Consider the following 23,699-nt stretch of genomic DNA (forward strand, 5'->3'; position numbering starts at 1 on the left):
TTTGCAGAAACGTTCAATGCCAACGTTTTGTTCTGGTGACTGGGTTGATCATTTAGCAGCTAAAGAGCCAAATATTTCCCTCAGGAGTTGGTGGAGAGCAAAAACAGAGTAAAAAGAAAGTGAATATTGGACAGAAACACGACTCCACATGGATGATAATGTTGCTCCGTAACTGCTGGATGTGGAAATAAGTTCAACATGTCACCTTAAAAGCTGATGATGTTCACTACTTGTTTCTGATGATAATAAGTGGACAATAAGATCAATTCCTCCAGATTTAACTTCTATATATAAATTTGACTTTAAAAAAAAAAAAATTCTATCACAGTTTTTCAACTTTCATCAGGACAGCTTTAAGTTAACAGTCTGAGTTCTGATTGGTTCATGCAGCCCGCTGTACATTTCTCACATTAATGAGGTCATGTGACCTGACAGCAGCACTGATATCACATTAATCTAATTAATCAGATTAATCAGATTAATGTGATATCAGTGCTAATGCGATTAATGTGATTAATCGTCTCTGGAGCAAAGTTCCAGCTTCATGTTTCTGTGGTGAAACATTTCAGGAGCTTTGATTCTCATTGGTCACTTTATTATGATCAGCTGTACAATCTAATGCAGCAAGACAGCAGCTCTGCTATAAGTTCTACATGTATGAAGTTTATACATGTTCAGTTTTTGTAGACGTTGTCAGAGAGGTGATAATTCTACTTAATGTTTATTATTCATGTTGTAGTGGGCGGTGAGTTTCTAATATTTTGTCCACTTCATTAACATACATGTGGGGAGCAAAATATATAAAACATACGATATTTCCAATATAGTAAATGTACAATTTATGGCAGAGCTGTTGTGTTGGATGGTGTTAGATACACAAGTGTTCCTAATAAAGTGAGTGTATATGTGTGTACAGCAACAGGAGGAGGATGAGGAGGAGGAGGGGGAGGAGGAGGAGGAGGAGGAGGAGGAGGAAGAGGATGATGAGGAGTCACCGTTTCCTTCGACAGGAGGAGAGAACGGACAAAGTTTGATTTCCAGGTGAACTGTTCTGAGGTCAGTGGAGCGAAACAAACAGAAGCCACAGCAGAGCAGTCTGTGACTGAACCAGGCCAACAGGAACTGAAGACTGATGAGGAGGAGGAAGAGGAGGAGGAGGAGGAGGAGGAAGTAGAGGGGTTTCTAAACTCTCCTGCTGCAGTCGCACCATGAGGGGAAAAATAATTTTCTGCACATATACACAGATATTTGCACATTTCATGAATAAACTCTGAACTATTGCAGTGTGTGTTGACGTTCACTTGGTTTCATTTTCATTCAGGTTGAATCTGATCTGAAGCAACGTCAACAAACAGCATCATTACCAGCTGACTGTCAGTGTGTGTGTGTGTGTGTGGTCCAGGTATTCCTCATGTTGTGGGGACTCGCCTCCCTTATGGGGACAAAAAGCAAATGTAGTATATATATATAATATATATAATAATATAAATGATTAATTTTAGGTTGAAGACTTGGTTCAAAGTTAAGGTTAGTTTAGGGTTATATTAAGGTTTGAGTAAGTCTCCAGGAAATGACTGTAAGTCAATGTAATGTCCTCTGAATTGATGTAAACATGACTGTGTGTGTGTCACTTTACTCAGAAAGCACAAAGCATCATGGGAACTGAACTGAAGATGTAGTGGCTGCCGGTCAGGAGCATCATTTAAATCAATATATTTATAGTATATTCATATATTATTTTATTTTATGCATTGTTTGGTAATTAAATGTTGACATGATAATTTTTGAGTCAGCTGACATCATCGTTCCTCCTGTTCATGCTGATCATTAACATAAAGTGAGTTCAGTGTAAGTGAATCAAACATGAAGGGCAGAAAAATAACGATTATATTCATCATCAATTCATCTGTCTATTATTCTCTCTATTAATCAGTTGTTTGGTCCATAAAATGTCTGAAAATGGTGAAAAATGTGGATCAGTGTTTCCCAAAGACGACGTTTTGTCTTCAGTTTACTGTCATAGAGACTAAAGAAACCAGAAAATATTCACATTAACAAGCTGCAATCAGAGAATTTAGACTTTTTTTCTTAAAAAGTGACTCAAAATGATGACTCAATTATCAAAATAATTGGCAATTAATTTAATAGTCAGCAACTAATCACTGCAGCTGTGTATTAATCAGCGATAGATAATAAAGCTGCAGCTCTGTATAAACGTTGTGCTTGTTCTCTGAAGCTTCAATCGTCCAAATTAGTCAAATCCAGTAAAAATCTTCCAAAATTTCAGTCTTTTGGGGAAAGATATGATCAATTATAGAAAACAGAACCTGTTTCAGTAATCATTTGGGTGTCTGATGATTGTTTATTCGTCCTTTAACATGTTTAAAATAATGAAAATAATACAAAATGATACAAAATCTTTAATTTCACATTAAACTCAGAGATTATTTGATTCATTTCATGCTCAACGAACACCGTGACTCACCGCTCACATCCTCTTCCAGAACTTTCTGCATGTGCTTCATCATGGCCTCCAGGTCACTGACCTGAGGACACAAAGACGCCAAACATCACATGAAACGTCTCTACAAGAACAATGAAGTCATCATTTATCTTTTAATCTGCAGAGTCTGTCACACAAACATCCACTCAGGTTTTGTATAAGACAGGTTCCCAGTGTTTCCAGTGTTCCCAGTTGATGACTGACTGTTGGTTTAAGACACTTGAAACATTGTGAACTGGTCCTTTAATGTGCAAATTGAAAATGTGCATAAAAACATGTTGATGTTTCCTCCGTTGTTCCCGTCATTTTTATTCATTTTATTTTTTATCCTCATAATTATTTCTGTGTTTTATTTGATTGGCACTTTGGTCAACATTTGTTGTTTATTAAATGTTCTCTATAAATAAACTGAAGGACTTTCAGCGGTTCAGAAACCCTCCTGAACGTTGTGTAACGGGACACGTTCACGTCCATCAGCTGTCATGTTAAAGTCTTGAGGGACGGAGCCTCAGCCAGCATCACGCTGCTGCTGGAAGCCCTCACAAACACTGAAGCAACAGTAAATATTATTTTTCATTTAACCTCCTCCTCCTCCCCTCTGCTGTCACCATCAACACTCCTGACAGTCATATCTGAGGGAAATCAATCAGGAGCATTTATGGTTTTCATTTCTGTTGATATGATATCATATAACCAACAGATGGCTTCACGACTTGCAGATCATCACTGACAATGACTTCTAGATATTATCAACATCAATATTAAAGGACTATTCCACTGTTTTGTTTTTGTTTTGTGAGTCATTCTCCACTTAAAGGATTATTCTGCTCATTTTCTATATTTTTTCAGTCACTATTCATACACAAAAATATGGCAGAAAATGTAAGAAATAAAATTATAAGTCAGTTAATCCAAACTGTTTTTTGTGCCTTTTTCATTGAAAGCAAATGTAGATCATTGAAAGTATAGTTTTAGAATAAATGAGATGTTAAAACTCATTTACAGCTGAGTTCTAATAATAAAAGCAGCTCAGTGTGTTTACTGATGAATGAACTCTGATAAACCTTCACTCAGCTGTGATCACAGACATCTTCCACGCTGACATGAGATCTGTCACAGACTGACTGTGAATGCCGTCAGCGTGGGAGTCGGACAGACTGATACGAGATGAGAACAGACGTCTGGTCAGTATGAACTTCCTGCTTCCTGCAATGAGTGACAGTTGGTTCACACTCCGTGAACATGACGGTGGAAGATTTGATGGTCTGTGGACGTCTGAGGACAGACGGTCAGTAGGAGGTGAGACGCTGAAGAAAACTCAAAGACAGCTGCTGTACTGACAGTTAGCTGCTACACTTCATGTCCTCAGACTCTGGTGATTCCTGTCAAATTTGGACAAAACTCAAATAATCTTAGTTGAGTGTTTAAATGGTCAGAGAGTCACACAGGATGTTCTCACTGCAGGAAGAAAACTGAGGAAACTCGCTGACTAAACCTGCATTTGACTGAATGTAGCTCCTGTAGGAAGGTTCCTGGTGTAAGAAGGTTCCTGGTGTAAGGTTCCTGGTGTCAGAAGGTTCCTGGTGTAAGGTTCCTGGTGTAAGAAGGTTCCTGGTGTAAGGTTCCTGGTGTAAGAAGGTTCCTGCTGTAAGAAGGTTTCTGGTGTAAGAAGGTTTCTGGTGTAAGAAGGTTTCTGGTGTAAGGTTCCTGGTGTAAGAAGGTTCCTGGTGTAAGAAGGTTTCTGGTGTAAGGTTCCTGGTGTAAGAAGGTTCCTGGTGTAAGGTTCCTGCTGTAAGAAGGTTCCTGCTGTAAGAAGGTTCCTGGTGTAAGAAGGTTTCTGGTGTAAGAAGGTTCCTGGTGTAAGGTTCCTGGTGTAAGAAGGTTTCTGGTGTAAGAAGGTTTCTGGTGTAAGAAGGTTCCTGGTGTAAGAAGGTTCCTGGTGTAAGGTTCCTGGTGTAAGAAGGTTTCTGGTGTAAGAAGGTTCCTGGTGTAAGAAGGTTCCTGGTGTAAGAAGGTTCCTGGTGTAAGGTTCCTGGTGTAAGAAGGTTCCTGGTGTAAGAAGGTTCCTGGTGTAAGAAGGTTTCTGGTGTAAGAAGGTTCCTGGTGTAAGAAGGTTCCTGGTGTAGGAAGGTTCCTGGTGTAAGAAGGTTCCTGGTGTAAGAAGGTTTCTGGTGTAAGGTTCCTGGTGTAAGAAGGTTTCTGGTGTAAGGTTCCTGGTGTAAGAAGGTTCCTGGTGTAAGAAGGTTCCTGGTGTAAGGTTCCTGGTGTCAGAAGGTTCCTGGTGTAAGAAGGTTCCTGGTGTAAGGTTCCTGGTGTAAGAACATTGCTGGTGTAAGAAGGTTCCTGGTGTAAGAAGGTTCCTGGTGTAAGGTTCCTGCTGTAAGAAGGTTTCTGGTGTAAGAAGGTTTCTGGTGTAAGAAGGTTCCTGGTGTAAGGTTCCTGGTGTAAGAACATTGCTGGTGTAAGAAGGTTCCTGGTGTAAGGTTCCTGCTGTAAGAAGGTTTCTGGTGTAAGAAGGTTTCTGGTGTAAGAAGGTTCCTGGTGTAAGGTTCCTGGTGTAAGAAGGTTTCTGGTGTAAGAAGGTTCCTGGTGTAAGAAGGTTTCTGGTGTAAGAAGGTTCCTGGTGTAAGGTTCCTGGTGTAAGAAGGTTTCTGGTGTAAGAAGGTTTCTGGTGTAAGAAGGTTCCTGGTGTAAGAAGGTTCCTGGTGTAAGGTTCCTGGTGTAAGAAGGTTTCTGGTGTAAGAAGGTTCCTGGTGTAAGAAGGTTCCTGGTGTAAGAAGGTTCCTGGTGTAAGGTTCCTGGTGTAAGAAGGTTCCTGGTGTAAGAAGGTTCCTGGTGTAAGAAGGTTTCTGGTGTAAGAAGGTTCCTGGTGTAAGAAGGTTCCTGGTGTAGGAAGGTTCCTGGTGTAAGAAGGTTCCTGGTGTAAGAAGGTTTCTGGTGTAAGGTTCCTGGTGTAAGAAGGTTTCTGGTGTAAGGTTCCTGGTGTAAGAAGGTTCCTGGTGTAAGAAGGTTCCTGGTGTAAGGTTCCTGGTGTCAGAAGGTTCCTGGTGTAAGAAGGTTCCTGGTGTAAGGTTCCTGGTGTAAGAACATTGCTGGTGTAAGAAGGTTCCTGGTGTAAGAAGGTTCCTGGTGTAAGGTTCCTGCTGTAAGAAGGTTTCTGGTGTAAGAAGGTTTCTGGTGTAAGAAGGTTCCTGGTGTAAGGTTCCTGGTGTAAGAACATTGCTGGTGTAAGAAGGTTCCTGGTGTAAGGTTCCTGCTGTAAGAAGGTTTCTGGTGTAAGAAGGTTTCTGGTGTAAGAAGGTTCCTGGTGTAAGGTTCCTGGTGTAAGAACATTGCTGGTGTAAGAAGGTTCCTGGTGTAAGAAGGTTCCTGGTGTAAGGTTCCTGGTGTAAGAACATTGCTGGTGTAAGAAGGTTCCTGGTGTAAGAAGGTTCCTGGTGTAAGGTTCCTGCTGTAAGAAGGTTCCTGTTGTAAGGTTCCTGGTGTAAGAAGGTTCCTGGTGTAAGAAGGTTCCTGGTGTAAGGTTCCTGCTGTAAGAAGGTTCCTGTTGTAAGGTTTCTGGTGTAAGAAGGTTCCTGGTGTAAGAAGGTTTCTGGTGTAAGAAGGTTTCTGGTGTAAGAAGGTTTCTGGTGTAAGAAGGTTTCTGATGTAAGAAGGTTCCTGGTGTAAAAAGGTTCCTGGTGTAAGAAGGTTTCTGGTGTAAGAAGGTTCCTGGTGTAAGAAGGTTTCTGGTGTAAGAAGGTTCCTGGTGTAAGAAGGTTCCTGGTGTAAAAAGGTTCCTGGTGTAAAAAGGTTTCTGGTGTAAGAAGGTTTCTGGTGTAAGAAGGTTCCTGGTGTAAAAAGGTTCCTGGTGTAAAAAGGTTCCTGGTGTAAGAAGGTTCCTGGTGTAAGAAGGTTCCTGGTGTAAGGTTCCTGGTGTAAGAAGGTTCCTGGTGTAAGGTTCCTGGTGTAAGAAGGTTCCTGCTGTAAGAAGGTTTCTGGTGTAAGAAGGTTTCTGGTGTAAGAAGGTTTCTGGTGTAAGGTTCCTGGTGTAAGAAGGTTCCTGGTGTAAGAAGGTTTCTGGTGTAAGGTTCCTGGTGTAAGAAGGTTCCTGGTGTAAGGTTCCTGCTGTAAGAAGGTTCCTGCTGTAAGAAGGTTCCTGGTGTAAGAAGGTTTCTGGTGTAAGAAGGTTCCTGGTGTAAGGTTCCTGGTGTAAGAACATTGCTGGTGTAAGAAGGTTCCTGGTGTAAGAAGGTTCCTGGTGTAAGGTTCCTGGTGTAAGAAGGTTTCTGGTGTAAGAAGGTTTTTGGTGTAAGAAGGTTTTTGGTGTAAGAAGGTTTCTGGTGTAAGAAGGTTCCTGGTGTAAGAAGGTTTCTGGTGTAGGAAGGTTCTGGTGTAAGAAGGTTTCTGGTGTAAGAAGGTTTCTGGTGTAAGAAGGTTCCTGCTGTAAGAAGGTTCCTGGTGTAAAAAGGTTCCTGGTGTAAGAAGGTTTCTGGTGTAAGAAGGTTTCTGGTGTAAGAAGGTTCCTGCTGTAAGAAGGTTCCTGGTGTAAAAAGGTTCCTGGTGTAAGAAGGTTTCTGGTGTAAGAAGGTTCCTGGTGTAAGAAGGTTCCTGGTGTAAAAAGGTTCCTGGTGTAAGAAGGTTTCTGGTGTAAGAAGGTTCCTGATGTAAGAAGGTTCCTGGTGTAAGAAGGTTCCTGGTGTAGGAAGGTTTCTGGTGTAAGAAGGTTCCTGGTGTAAGAAGGTTCCTGGTGTAAGGTTCCTGCTGTAAGAACATTGCTGGTGTAAGAAGGTTCCTGGTGTAAGAAGGTTCCTGGTGTAAGAAGGTTCCTGGTGTAGGAAGGTTTCTGGTGTAAGAAGGTTTCTGGTGTAAGAAGGTTCCTGGTGTAAGAAGGTTCCTGGTGTAAGGTTCCTGGTGTAAGAACATTGCTGGTGTAAGAAGGTTCCTGGTGTAAGAAGGTTCCTGGTGTAAGGTTCCTGCTGTAAGAAGGTTCCTGGTGTAAAAAGGTTCCTGGTGTAAGAAGGTTTCTGGTGTAAGAAGGTTCCTGGTGTAAGAAGGTTCCTGGTGTAAAAAGGTTCCTGGTGTAAGAAGGTTTCTGGTGTAAGAAGGTTCCTGATGTAAGAAGGTTCCTGCTGTAAAAAGGTTCCTGGTGTAAGAAGGTTTCTGGTGTAAGAAGGTTCCTGCTGTAAGAAGGTTCCTGGTGTAAGAAGGTTTCTGGTGTAAGAAGGTTCCTGGTGTAGGAAGGTTTCTGGTGTAAGAAGGTTCCTGGTGTAAGAAGGTTCCTGGTGTAAGAAGGTTCCTGGTGTAGGAAGGTTTCTGGTGTAGGAAGGTTTCTGGTGTAAGAAGGTTCCTGGTGTAAGAAGGTTCCTGGTGTAGGAAGGTTCCCGGTGTAAGAAGGTTTCTGGTGTTGGGGAGGTTTTAGTTTCTCAGGGTTGGCCGTCACTGATTGGTCGAACACAGACTCCGCGGTTGCTTCAGCTTGTGTTCCGCTTCATTCATAAAACAAAGACAAACTCTGGTATCATCATGGATGTTTACAGAGAGCTGGATACACCAGTTTCTCCCAGTTTCTCCCAGTGGCCAATCGTGGTACTGCAGGGAATAAATCCGCTGTTATTAAAGAGACGTTTATAAAACTGTTGACAGGACGCCTCACACTGCAAACAAGCAGAGCGATTACTCTTTGTATCAGTGGTTTTTAATCCATATATTTATAAAACTTTTCTCGAGCTGAGAAGCAATTTTAAAATCCGTGACGTCCTGATGGCGAGCAGGAACTCGGGGGCGGAGCCAGCGGCAGAAACACTATTGTGCATATTCAGTGAGTCGCAGAAGCTAGAACAGACATTTCTTGTTGTTTGTGAATGTTAAAAGCAGGTCAGTTTGTTGTTGAAATGAACCTTTTTATGTTCTGAAGCATCAAACACAAGATGATTTACATGTTTAGTTTCTGCTTTTCATTCATACAGACTGATCAGTTTATATAAATGATTCTATTGAAGATGGATCATTTATAATTATATAATCACACAGAGCTGCAACCTTGTTAAATATGATTCACATCTTTATCCTCATAATGAGACAATATCTCATTTTAACAAGACTGATGTCGAGATACGTTCCTCGTTATTATGATGAAGTTTTCTCATAATAGTCAAACCTTTCATTGTGATAAACACTGTGTTGTCACATTAGTTTGTCTCTGTTAATAATGTAGAGTCTGCATGCAGATAACAAAAGTAACTGGAAACTAACTGGAAGTGAACTGGAAAGTCACCACCTGTCTGGCATTAAATCATCTTTTCTGCAAACTTCAGGCTGAAGAAGAAGAAGAAGAAGAAGAAGAAGAAGAAGAAGAAGAAGAAGAAGAAGTCTAATATTTTACTCACCTTTCTAATTATAATATGCAAATGTGTTTTTTTACCATGTTATTATAAATTGTTTTTCTCATTTTAATATTTTAACAACTTTCAAACAAATAAAATACGATTCAAAGTGCTTTACAAGTGACTGACTGATGCACGCTGAAGCAATTAAAAAGGTTAATTGAATAGAGAGCAGTTAAAGATGGCCGCCTGCTGCGTGCTGGCATCGTGGACTCAGAGGTGTGACGTGTAACACGACTTTAATCCCTTTTTACGCCGGCGTCAGTCCAGCGCTGTGACTTCCTGCGCCGCCGCCGGCAGCATAATGCCTCCCATTCAGTGTTTGCACCTTTTATACAGAACAGCGAGGCGGAATAATGGTGCAACATTCCCGCCTTGAAGAGGCTGAATAAAAGAAGCTTCTGTGTGTCTCTCTTGCAGCTCAGCTCCACTAATTATCCTCCTCCACAATCTCCAGTTTCGCTCCATTTCTTCTCCTCCTCTCTGCTCTTCTCTCTGTCATCACTATCAGCAGTGACAAATAGGTTTAATCTCTCTCAGCCTTCCCACTTTCTCTCAACCTCAGACACAAATTGGCTTCTGGCCTTCACAAGCTGCCTCTCTCTCTCTCTCTCTCTCTCTCTCTCGTCCCTTCAGCAGCCCGGTGGGATAAATTGGCTGTAATCATCCCAGCATGCAGAGCTGCTGTTTACCGAAAAATATTGGTTCTGACTTTTTCCCTTCAGCTGCAGAATGAATCACAAAGTGTGTTTCTGTCCACCTGTTTTATGCATTTTTATGCTTATTTCAGCAGAAATTTAAATAAGCACTCTAGATACGTGTGAAAAGTGCTTCTCAGCTGGTGGGTCGCAGGTGTGAGTGAAGGAGAAAAGGTTTAACTTTTGTCGCAGTGGACGTGGCGTCCAGTCGCTGTCTGCTGCCACAGCGTCACAGTCAGTCGTTCATGTTCAGTCCAGCGTTCGTCATCAACATAAATACGACAGCGAGCTCGTTAACGGTGGGTTTTGTTACATCGAGGTCGTTTGCAGCCTCTCAGCTGATTCCTGAGATAAGATGCAAAGTGATCAGTAATTACGTCACTACGAGCTTTCTTTAAGGGTTTTAATTGGCTCCTCGTTAGAGACCTTCATATAAAGACCTTATTCACCACATAGTGCTGCTGCCATTGATCCCAGTTATCCCAGTGTTCATCCAGTAATGCTGATTCAACAGCTAAAAGTCCTTCAGGTTGAAAGTGTTGTGAATGAACTGTGACTGATGTGGCTTGTTGTTCGGGGATTATTGGAGAGATTTTACTGCTTTTTAAACTGTATGACTGATGAATATTTGGGTTTAACAACCACTATGATGGACTGATGGTCAGTAACTGATGTGTTGGACTGTCTGGACTTTATTTAACAAACACGTTGCATCAAATAAAAGTTTGGAGCTGAAATATGTTGAAGAACAAAGTTCAGACTCTTCATGTGCTGCTGCTCTCAGACTGTTTACTGATAGAAGAATAATATGAACTTTATCTTACAGCTGACAAATTATTATTATTATTATTATTAATGTTTGAACATCTTACCTGCACAAATATTTCTGTGATGTTTCAACTTTACATCCTGTTACATGACTACTAACATTTATTACTGTTAAATGATTAGAGCCTCTTTATAGATGAATCCTGCTCTGACAGCAACAAATCAGCCTGTTTGAACCAATAAGACAACAGAACAAATAAACAAATAAATAAACAAATAAAAGATCCATAAAGGTCATCAGATGTGCTGCTGTTCTCTTTCAAACTTGTTTTTACACCAGATTTGTTCTTGTGATGTGCAGAGAGACAGTGTTTGTATTTGTTGAGGCAGCAGAATTATTTGTATTTGTATTTGAATAAAAGTAGAAAGAGGCTTAAAAATCCTGTTTTTGTTTTTATTACGCTTTTCATTTTAGAAAATTAAAGTGTTACAATCAGTGTTCATGAATAAACTACCTTATGAAGGACGACGTCCCCACACCAGGTCTCTAACTGGAGTCTCCCAGATCATAGACGACTGCGCTGACTACTGAGATAAAACTTTACTCATCACCTCATTGCAGACAGACCTCTACCTATTTATACACCCATAACACACAGACAGCACAGCAGGTAACATGTAGAAGAACTTCAAAGGTGATTCTTGCTTTGCACTTTTCATTTATTGCCTATTTTTTTACAACCTAACTTTGTGGAAAGGAGAAGAGGAACAACAGGTTATGGAGAGTCTCTTGAGAACACTTTGCTTGTGTCAGTAGTTCAGTTTTATCTCTGGGGAACACCCCCAACTCCAGGACTGATGTCCAAATTATGAAATGTGCGTCATGTAGCAGGTGGATGTGACTCCCCTCACTGAGACCTGCTGATAGACGTCACAGCGGAGCAGAGGAGAGACACTGAGATAGTGATGTAACCGACCTGCTCGCTGGTATTTGACATGTTTTCTTCCCGAATACAAATACTTTTTTTTTTATAAAACCCACTATTTGTGCTTTGCCGAATAACATATTTGTATTAAGGCACATCCCTACTATGTTCACATTTAGTCAAACAGTCTCCATTAACAGTCCTGTGAATCAGCTGTTAGCATGATGTTCAGACAACCATCACTGATCACTGTCATACTGAAGAAAACTTTAAAATAACTTTAAAACGTGATGATTCTGCAGCTTCTCTTTCTCTGGTTTCTAAGTGTATTTATGGAGGTTTTATTGGTGATGAACATCAGATATAATGATCCTCAGGAAGGTTAATTCAGACTGAATATCAATATGTGTTTCATGTCTTTGTGTTCATGTTTGTTAGATTTGATGTGTTTGATAGAGAGAAAGTGAACCTATCAGCCAAAATACAACAACAGCCGACATAAAAAAATCTATTTCCTTTTCTCTCCGTCAATTCTGAATTTTTTCTCCTCCTTCCAACCAGCAGGATGTTTTTCCTGACTTGTTATTTTTCCATCTGTGTGTTTTCCTGTTAGATTATTATTTTCAAGTCCTAATTTTATCTTCTAAGAGGCAGCTTTGTGAACGTGCTTTTAAAATTCACCACAAGTGTATAAATTAAAGTTAATAACTGAACAACAGCCTGAAAAAAAAACAAAACACACACAATACTGCACTTTCCAAATTACTTTCTTTCACAGGAAATAAGCTGCTAATAATTAGCATCTTAGTTAACAGCAGGTCAGAACGCCGCGTCCTTGTGTGTGTGTGTGTGTGCGTGTGTGTGTGTGTGTGTGTGTGTGTGTGTGTGTGTGTGTGTGTGTGGAGTCTCTTAATTAGAGGACTTACAGGCTCCGCTCAGTGTGAGAATCTTATTATGATAATTTGAGCCCAAACACAAACTCAGCTCATCACATTCGAACACGTTAAACCGGCTGAGACGCCTGAGAGCTGAAATCAAAGCTGCTTCACAGCTTCCACCTACAAAACCCTCAGCGTGTGTGTCATGCTAATCCATGCTAATGCTAATAAACACACACACACACACACACGCTGTACTCTGCTGCCCTAATTAGAGAGCTAAACATAATAATAATATCTCGGGATAATAATGAAGATGAGCTGAATATAAATCCACGTTACTCCTATTATGTTCTCCTCTCTGCTCACATCATGTGTCATATTGTAGGTGTGTGTGTGTGTGTGTGTGTGTGTGTGTGTGTGTGTGTTATTGTATGTTTTTGTTACCTCATTGGGACGTTTTCTAGTATAAACACTGACCATGTCAGGACCAGTACTCCCAGTTGAGACCAAAGCTCAGTCCTGGTTAAGGTTTGAGTTGTGGTTCAGGAGGGAGAGCAGGTCGTCCATTAGGGGTGTGTCCAAATACAAATACCTTATTCAGCAAAACACAAATACTGGGTTTTATACGACTATTTGTTTCATACAAATATTTTTAAAATTATTTGTTTTCAGGAAGAAAAAAAACCAAAACATGTCAAACACCAGCGAGCAGGTCGGTTACATCACTATCTCAGTCTCTCTCCTCTGCTCCGCTGTGACGTCTATCAGCAGGTCTCAGTGAGGGGAGTCACATCCACCTGCTACATGACGCATATTTCCTAATTTGGACATCAGTCCTGGAGTTGGGGGTGTTCCCCAGAGATAAAGCTGAACTACTGACACAAGCAAAGTGCTCTCAAGAGACTCTCCATAACCTGTTGTTCCTCTTCTCCTTTCCACAAAGTTAGGTTGTAAAAAAATAGGCAATAAATGAAAAGTGCAAAACAAGAATCACCTTTGAAGTTCTTCTACATGTTACCTGCTGTGCTGTCTGTGTGTTATGGGTGTATAAATAGGTAGAGGTCTGTCTGCAATGAGGTGATGAGTAAAATTTTATCTCAGTAGTCAGCGCAGTCGTCTCTGATCTGGGAGACTCCAGTTAGAGACCCGGTGTGGGGACGTCGTCCTTCATAAGGTAGTTTATTCATGAACACTGATTGTAACACTAATTTTCTTTAAGCCTCTTTCCACTTTTATTTGAATACAAATTCAAATAATTTTGCTGCCTCAACAAATACAGATACAAATACAAATACTGGGCTCTCTGCACATCACTACCGTCCACTAACAGCAGGGTCGGTGGTTCGATCCCCGGCTCTTCCTGTCTATGTGTCAAAGTGTCCTTAAGCAAGACCCTGAACCTCAAGTTGCTCCTGATGGTTGGTGCCTTGCGTGGTAGCTCCACCGCCGTCCGTGTGTGTGTGTGTGTGTGAATGAGAGGTGTTATATAAGTCCAGTCCATTTACCATTTACCAAGGATAACTGCACAAATGTGTGTGTGTGTGAGTGTGTTTAGCTCTTTTTTTTTTTTTTATTGATTTTCAATAAGTAAACCCCCGCAAGGCAGCAGGCCCAGATAACACCCCCCGGGCGACCCCTCAAGACATGTACTACAGAGCTGTCCGATGTTTTCACCTCCATCTTTAATCTGTCCCCTGCAACCTGCTTTAAAACCACCACCATCCTCCCAGTTCCTCCCAGAACGAGCCCAGTCACTCGTTTGAACGACTGCAGCTGCTCTCGCTCCGCTCATAACGAAGTGCTCTGAGAGAGTTTTACTGGCTCGCATCCAGACTGATACACCTGAGTCACTGGACCCCCCCCCCCCTGCAGTATGATGCTCCTCATTGATTACAGCTCAGCCTTTTATTCAGTTCCTCCCCCACAAACTCACAAACAAACTGTAAACAACCTTGGCCTGAACCCCAGCACTCCTCGCTGGCAGGCTGCAATCTGTCAGAAATGGAAATCTAAAACCTGAAAACGATGTGATGATGAACACCGGCAACCCCCCCACAAGAATGAGTCCTCACTCAGCCCCGAGCTACACATTATTCAGCTCACACAAGGACAAAACATCCACCTGAAACCCGCTGATGACACCACCGTCATCGTCATCGGGTCTGATCGGTGGAGGCTGAAGGAACGACGAGGCGGGTCACGATAGTGGACACGGAGGGAAGAAGAGGAGACGTCAACCGCTGACAGTCTGAGGTGGAGAAGGTCAGAGGGTGTGACATCACCCAGCTGGTCAAGAAACAACTACAGCGGCTCTACTTTCTGAGGAGACTGAGGACGTTTGTATCATGGGGAGCATCTCGACCTGCACTGAGCGGTAAAGAGAAGAGAAGATGGTGATTGGTGTCGCCTCCGTCTCTGCGTCACACATCCACCATCAGAGAGTCTGGAGGAGACTTATGTCTTGTGACAGGAGGTAGAGAGGTGTGAAATGAAGGAGCTCTGGGCTGAAGGACGGCTTTTATCCTCAGCAGGCCATCAGACTGATCAACACATCCAATCTGCTGCCTCTGACCCCCCCAACACACCTAACAATACCCCCCCCCCCCACACACACACACACACACACACACACACACACACACACACATTATATATTGTATAGTGTATATTGTACATAGTGTTCTTCAGATTTTATCCTGTATCTCGTGTTTCTTTGATGATCAGCGTTCAGAGTGGAAGGAAAAGGAAGGAAACTTGTTTTTGACTGTTTATATGACAATTAATGTTTTGACTTGATTTAAACAATCAAAGTTAATGAATTAGTTGATGAATCCAGTGTTGGATGGACAGAAAAATGGAAAAAAGATCTATAAAAATTGTCATGATTGACAGTTTCTCTGTGCAGCTGATATCTGTGCAAGTGACAGTTCAGATAATATCAATCAATCAATTAAATTTTATTTATATAGCGTCAAATCACAACAAAAGTCATCTCAGGGGGTTTTACACATGGAGCAGGTCAAGACTGAACTCTTTAATTTACAGAGACCCAACAACCCCCCCATGAGGAGGAATAACTAAACATCTGACACACTGAGCAGGAGAGAGCGGGAGAACGCTAACTGCTTAGCTTAAGTTAGCTGCTAATGCTAGCTGCAGAGCTAAAATAACTAACAACTGTGCGATTAGCGTGAAAAGTCGCTAAAAGAGAGAAAGCGCTGAGAGTGCTTGTGTAGAACTAGTGAAAGTTTAAATATACAGCAGGTATTAATCCACAGTAATGAGAAATATAGCAAAACCAACAACAACGCTAACAGTAAACACAGTCGCCAACCAGAAATGACACAATACGCTTACCGTAGCACGTCAGCAGGTAGAAACACATGATAAAGTTTTAATCTTTAAAACTGCAGTGCAGGACTTTTGTCTCCCCCTGCTGGCACTGAGAATAATAAAACACTACTGACGTGTTTACGTCATAGTTTCTGCTGTTACGGCTGTAAAACGGTGGATAAAGTGTTTTGAGTGTCACATGACCTCCGTGAAATGACGATGTTTCATTATCAGAATTTGATCCATTCGGTCCGATAACTTTTGGAAAGTCCAGAAGAGCCGAACAAGTAAATTATTTTATCCACGTTCAAGTTAGCAGAGAGCTAACAGGAAGTTAGCCGCTAAACCTATCGGTAAGGTAATCACTACATGTAGGAAGTCGACCATAAATAGGATCAAAAATGGGTTTGATTTAATGAAAATGTTTAAGATTATAACTTTAAATAAGTTTACATGTTGTGTATTTTAGGAGATGATGAATGACCAACGCTGTAGGATTAAACTGCTGCTTAAACAAAGTAATAAAAAATAAACAAACTAAATAAAAATAACGAACAAAGTAAGACAAAACAGACAAAATAAAATTAATAATAATAATAATAAAGTAATAAAATAAACAAAAAATACATAAAATAAAAGTGTAGTTAAATTAGAAATAAAATTAAACTTCAAATTAGTTTTGTTGTATTTTCATGATCCAATGTTTTATTAGTTGTTAATATTCAAATGAAGTTTTTTTGTGAGGACAAATCAATAATCAATGACTCACCTGTGGGTCGGACAGGTAAAGAGTCTCTGCTGGTGTTTCCTCGTCCTCCGAACACGAGTCGAATCCGTCCTGATAGTAATAAAACTCTGCAGCCTGCGGATCCTCTGGGATATCTACACACACACACATATACACACATACACATATACACATATACACACACACACACACACACACACACACACACATATACACACACACACACACACACACACACACACACACACACACGCACACACACACACACACACACACACACACACACACACACACACACACACACACACATATACACGCACACACACACACACACACACACACACACACACACACACACACATATACACACACACACACACACACACACACATATACACACACACACACACACGCACACACACACACACACACACACACACACACACACACACACATTGATGATTGAATGTTTTTATATTAAACATCAGCTGGTTTCTGTTTCTCAAACATGAAGGTTTGATGTAAACTGAATATTTTGGGGTCTTTAACGTCACCTTCAGCTCTTCTTTGATGAAAACTGCAGCAGGAAACGATGAGACTGAACCAGAAAACCAAAACTAGAAGCTAAAAGAGGCTGAAAGAAATGAATCATTTCCATAGAACTGATTCAACATCACTGAGAGGAAAATTAATGTAAAAAGAGTCGTTTTGTTCTTCACACTGACAGAACTTCATCAGTTTTTACTGTTTTTATACTTTCAGCTGTTAAATTTCAGCCAATAAAGTAAAAACTCTTCAGTCTTCATGGATTTAATTTGTCAGGTTTTAGCTGCTGAATAATTATCGACTCTAACGAGCTCTGAGACTTTTAAAGATGGAGGATGTTTAATTCATGCGGCTCTCTGAGGTCTGACACGTCTCCCGCTTCCCCCCCGTCCCCGTCCGCCAATCACACGGCTGGGATCAGACAGCGGGCGGAGCTCTGGGATCAGCGCTAAATAAAACTCAAGTCTTAAAAAAGAAGAAAGTTTCTGTAACACACTGAGAAGTGATTTAATGCATCTATTTATGAATAAAAGCAACTTTAATGACCTCGAACGAGTCTGTGAAACATTTAAACGCTCCTCAGAGACACGACATGAACATTTATTCACAGCACAGTCCTGCCGACGACCCACAGACTGGAGGTCAAAGGTCAGTTTTATCTGTTGCTGCTTCCGTGTCTGTTGACTTCAGGACCTTTCAGAGAGCTGATTGGCTGAGCTCCAGCAGGATGTGATGTCACTCACACCGAGGAGGATCAGGCTGAAAACTTTTTTCTGCCTCCTCGTCGTGAGTCGTGAGCTCACGGACCCTTTAATGAGCAGCTGCAGGATGAAAACAGTGTGAAGAGCAGAAAGCTGGAAAGAGTCTGAAGGCTGAGATCCAAAATAAAGTTAATTACTGAACACAGTGGCTCTCTGTGGACACTCTGACTCATTAAACTGACTCATTTAAGATTTTATAATCTTCAGAAACATTAAAATACCTCAAATATCCTTCAGGAAATCTGTAGCAGCCAACTTGTTATTATGGTGAATAAATTATAAAGAAAAAGTAGAGGTGGAGAGTCACTAAGTGTTGCATTCAGGGACCATGTTGAGGTTCTTTATGTCCCTGTCTCACTGTCTCCACCACTCATTTGATATTAACTACAGAGGATGAACTCTCTCATGTTCCTTCACACGCAGTCATGTGACTGCTGGAGGACATGTTGGATGGACGGTCCAGGCTGATCATAACGTCATGGTAACGCCGTCAAATAGTATATTATAATATTAACTCACTACAGACCAGGAGATGTAATACTCATACTGAGGTTAATGACGCACAAACAAAAATAATCATATTAACGTGAAGCTGAGTGTAAATTCAGGCAGGAAGATTATCTGTCATTCATTTCTCCCTCTCCTCTCTCTCTCTCTCTCTCTTCTTCCTCGCTCCTCCTGCTTCCTCATCAGCTGTTTACAGGCGTCACTCCTAGTTATCAAATCAGATTACTCCACTATTTCTAACCCCCAATCACAGCTCAGCTGCCAAACTTTAAAATCCATTTCCCTCTCCTCTTCATCCCAGATCACCACCTCGCCTTCTCCACTCCGTTACTTCAGCACCAGAAGCCGCTACCTGCACCACCAAGATCTACTCCTCTTCATCACCACCACCAGTGTCTAGACTCCATCGGGGGGGGGGGGGGGGGTTATCCTATACTACTCTTTCATATCCAGCGACATCATGATGGGGTCTAATCACCAATCATCTATCATGTTGTTCAATAAACATCATTTACTTCATAAAGAACCTGAGTCTCTCCTGATTGAAATACTGGCAGCTAACAGCTAACAGTAACAGATAACGTTGTTAGCTAACATTAACAGATAACGTCGTTAGCTAACATTAACAGATAACGTTGTTAGCTAACATTAACAGATAATGTCGTTCGCTAACATTAACAGATAACGTCGTTAGCTAACATTAACAGATAACGTCGTTAGCTAACATTAACAGATAACGTCGTTAGCTAACATTAACAGATAACGTCGTTAGCTAACATTAACAGATAACGTCGTTAGCTAACAAACTAAATGTTGTGACATCAGGCAGCAGATACAATATTTATAAAACACTCGATTTAGCTTTTATCATTATTCTAATGAAGAATATGAATAATAAGAATAAGAAAACAGTTGAATAACGGCTGCAGAGAGATAGAGGCTGTTTATCTGTTTATTTCAGTTATAATAATAATATTTACACTTTATTGCTGATAGTAAATATGTTCAGAGATTATTATACTAGTCCAGCCTCTGATTGTGAAAACAAGAGAAGAAGAAGCATCATGTGGAACAGCTGCAGCACATCATCCAGCTGTTGCTTTATTAGACTCGCCTGACTTGATAAATGTGTGTAATGATGTTTTAGATTTACTCATACAGGCCGTTTATGATGAGATAATAATATTTAACATGACGTTCTGCATCAGTGTGAATTTATAGGCTCATTTCTGTCTGTAGCATCATTGTGTGTTATTGTTGTACTTCAACAATAACTTCATGTCTATCTACGGTCTTTATAGAAATCATAAAAATCACTTTTGTACATGTAAACTGGGAGGAGTGTGTTTGTGACAGTAAAACTTTATTCACTGTGTTGTTGTTTTCACATCTTGTTGAAAATATAATAAAATGGTCGTCACACAAAATGTATCAAAGCAGATGATGTGCATGTTATATTATACATTTAACTGCTGTGATTGTACTGATCATTTCTCATCTTTTATTGTGTTCAAAAAGTATTTTATAGTCACAGAATATTGTGTAGAATTGCAGGAAATTTTGCAGGTTTATGTCTCCAAATCAAACCTCCACATTTAGGTTTTTACTTGAGTATTTCCATGTGATGCTTCTTTCTACTCCACTACATTTATTTGACAGCTTTAGTTACTTTTCAGACACAAAGGATAATATAACAAGCTTTTAAAATACAACACAGTGGCTACGTTTACACGCACAAAATATTTCCTTTTTTTTGCTCTTATTCTGAAAAAGACAATATTCCTACTAAGCTGTTTACATGGCTGATGAACATGAATATTCCCGTTTACATGCAGAAGGTTCTCCGGGTTTCTCTCTGCTCCGGTGGGAATCACAAGATCTCTGCAGGCAGCGAGGTGAAAAAACATTAGTGATCTGCTGCCTGATATTCATGACTGATATTATACATTTACAGTTACAGTCACTTCCTGATGTTTATTACACTGCTGAGTGTTTTTGGTGCATCACGCTGAGTCCAGCCCACCATGGACATCTCTCTTCTGTGTGCCTTCCTGCTCCAGTATATATATATATATATATATATATATATATATATATATATATATACATATATTCATAAACTGCTCGGGGGTAAACAGGAGAGAGGCTGTGTGGTGCAAACTGAGACACATATTGCGGATGTGCTGTATAGATGCTCCTAAAACCAGAATAATATCAGCAACATCCCACATGTCTTCATCTGCAAATGCTACATTCAGAATATCCAAACAGAATATGCTGTTTACATCAAATTCAGAATAATAGTGGAATATTAGTGTGCATGTAAACATAGACATTGTTAAAGATGAAAACAGTGGTTTCCAACCTTTTCTTACAAAGAGCAGTGTGTAGTCGGTAGGGATGTGCAGAGAGCCCAGTATTTATATTTGTATCTGTATTTGCTGAGGCAGTTAAATTATCTGTATTTGTATTTGAACTACCTTATGAAGAACAACATCCCCACACCGGGTCTCTAACTGGAGTCTCCCAGATCAGAGACGACTGCGCTGACTACTGAGATAAAACTTTACTCATCACCTCATTGCAGACAGACCTCTACCTATTTATACACTCATAACTATTTTTTTACAACCTAACTTTGTGGAAAGGAGAAGAGGAACAACAGGTTATGGAGAGTCTCTTGAGAGCACTTTACTTGTGTCAGTAGTTCAGTTTTATCTCTGGGGAACACCCCCAACTCCAGGACTGATGTCCAAATTAGGAAATGTGCGTCATGTAGCAGGTGGATGTGACTCCCCTCACTGAGACCTGCTGATAGACGTCACAGCGGAGCAGAGGAGAGACACTGAGATAGTGATGTAACCGACCTGCTCGCTGGTATTTGACATGTTTTTTGGTTTTTTTTCCGGAAACAAATAATTTTAAAAATATAACAATGTGACTCCGGACAAGTCAAGGAGGACGCAGGACACCAAAAAGTAGATTGCTTTGCTTCTTACTAGCACATTGTATGGATCACAGACATATCGAGAATCACTTGCCATCACTTCCTGTATATAGACTTCCTGCCAGGTAACCCACACCTGGAGCCTTGATAACACCAGAAGTCTCAGGATACTACAAACAATATTTGTATGAAACAAATATTCATAAATAATTCACTATTTCTGCTTTGCCAAATAACATAATTGTATTCGGACAGACCCCCAGCAGCAGTCGGGTCACATTTCAGACGTCTGTGAGTTGTTCACAGCTCAGATTTGTGATTTTTCACACACAGGCACAGTCAGAAGTGCAACCGTGTTACTTTTCCTCTCACATCTCAACAGCCCAGTAACTCACTGCTGAAAGGACCTAATGATGCAAAACCTGTTCTCTCACATCACTGACTGAGCAGCTGATCCGACATCACCAGCAGAACGACTGACGGAAACACACACACCGATCAGACGCCTGTAAACAACAATCAACCTGCACACAGACAATTACTGTTGAATCACTGATAAAACCTCACAGATTAACTGAAATATTTGACCAAAATCAATAATTTGACACACAGAACAGGCCTAGTGAGGAGAGTATTTATATAATATTTACATAATAGTTCTGTTGTCTAACTGCCAGACTGTATGTGTGTTTTTCATATGGATGATTTTATATGCAACCAGATATTTTTTACATGTGTGGTTGTGTTTTCCTGCAGTCTGTCAGCAGTGGAAAGCCTGTTATGCTTTACAAAAAACACTAAACATTATTAATAAAGGCTGGATTCTTTTGTGGGAAAGTCACAATTAGATTGAGAATCGATTCTTGGTTTCAGTATTTGAGGCCACTGAGCTGTAAACACGTAAACACGTCAGTGAGAGTGAAGCTAACTGGTGGTGATGAAGCATCTTCCAACCTTCTGCCTGAAATCAAAGAGTCACTTACTGACCAACGTCAGTGCTTCAGTGTGTAACGGTGTGATGGAGTCAGAGGAGAACAGAGCAGCCTCCACGATGCAGCGCTCGTCCTCCAAAACGCTGGAAACACTGATATTTAGTAAAGTGCTTCAGGTGTGTTGGTCGGCCGCTCTGATTGGTTAGTTTGGGAGTCGCTGCTCCACTAACGTTAGGATTCACTAAATACTCCTTCTGCAAACAACATTATTAAATTATAACATCCAAAATGAAGATGAACTACAAGACAACACCAGCATGTCGCGCTGTACACCTACAACCTCTACTGTTCTATTAACATTACGTTGACTAATGTTCATTATTACCAAAATAACTTATTTTGGTGTTTGTGAATCAATTCATTATTATGGCTATATTTTGGTCCCTTTTTGTTGTTTTTAGGTTTTAATGCATGTTGTTTGGTTGACTTCTCTTCCTCCTTTATAGCTTTTTGTCTTTTGTTCAATCAGTTGTGTATTTTTGGGTTTAAACTTCTTTTTTAGGGATAAAGTTAGACTTTGGTTAAAGGAAACATATTCTGCACATCTCCAGCTCTATATTTATATTCTGGGGCTCTACTAGAATAAAAACTCCTTATTTATCTTCTACTGGTCCTTTATGCAGCCCCTCAGTTCAGCCTCTGTCTGAAACAGGCCGTTTTAGCTCCTGTCTCTTTAAGGCCCCGCCTCCTGATGAGCCCACTCTGTTCTGATTGGTCAGCTTTCAGGAAGCTTCCTCCGGCTCCAGAGGCTTCGTAAACAAACTATAGTAGCAGGATTTCACTTCTTTTTCTCCTTCTTTATTCCAAATGTCAACTTCTCAAATCCATCCGTACATGTTGGAGCTGAACAACACATGGAAACACCTTAGCAACCACCTTAGCAACCATTATTGGACATATGACGAGCTGATGTCATCTCGTCAGGAAAGTAAAAAAACATCATAAACGAAGCATCACAGCAGGTTGAAGCCCTGAGTTGACTTGCAGGCAGCATCTCTACACACGTTCTGAACGTGTTTAACATCAGAACAGGAAATAAATACCATAAAACCACAACGAGCAGAATATGACCCCTTTAATGTTAGAGTTAGTGAATGTATTTTGTCACACGTATAGAAGCAAAAATGTGTGAAAAAATGTGAAATTAAAGTGTCTGAAAACCATTTCTGGCATGATGACTTTAAATTTGAACGTCTCCTCAGTCTGAGTCTTTTATTATTTTTCATTTCAGCTTTGTCTCATTTGAGCAGCAGGCGGAGGGAAACTCTGCTCTCAGGTTACATCATATATCCCCGAGCAGTTAGCTGCAATCAGAAGCTCAGTAATGAGCTAAAGAGCGAGTTTTCCCTCTGACCCTGAACTCAGCCACCGCCTCACTCGGAGGGAAGAAGAGTCGAACCTGCAGCTGCGTCTTAACAAACTGTTAAAGGTTTGATTCGCTCAGACTAAACTGGCAGCTGATTGAGGAGAAACATGAAGACATAATGAAAAAACACATTCAGTGTGACTGCTGGAGGGAACAGACCGACCCTGTTTCTGTTTCTGTGAACTTCAAAAATACAAAAACATTAAATTAATTGGTTTTGTTTTCTTTATGTGAATCTATATTTCCGGTATAAAAAGAGCCTGCAGGCGTCTTCCGTAATGAAAACTCACTGTAGAAAATCTAAATTATATCTGCATGCACATGAAAATATATTAAAACTCCGTCACAGTTTTCATTC

General features: G+C 40.6%; 1 protein-coding gene across 6 annotated transcripts in view; it reads right to left on the reverse strand.

Moving 5' to 3' along the window:
* nek11 (NIMA-related kinase 11) overlaps nucleotides 1-23,699 on the reverse strand; it is an 85,862-nt gene that overhangs the window by 14,681 nt on the left and 47,482 nt on the right. For all 6 annotated transcript variants that reach the window (XM_044358170.1, XM_044358168.1, XM_044358167.1 and 3 more), the window contains 2 exons: nucleotides 16,244-16,356; nucleotides 2,486-2,546 (listed from right to left, as the gene is read on the reverse strand). In XM_044358170.1, the coding sequence (XP_044214105.1) occupies nucleotides 2,486-2,546; nucleotides 16,244-16,356 (174 nt within the window). The remainder of the gene's footprint in view (nucleotides 1-2,485; nucleotides 2,547-16,243; nucleotides 16,357-23,699) is intronic.

This window comes from Thunnus albacares, chromosome 8, assembly GCF_914725855.1.
Source record: "Thunnus albacares chromosome 8, fThuAlb1.1, whole genome shotgun sequence".
Lineage (NCBI taxonomy): Eukaryota > Metazoa > Chordata > Actinopteri > Scombriformes > Scombridae > Thunnus > Thunnus albacares.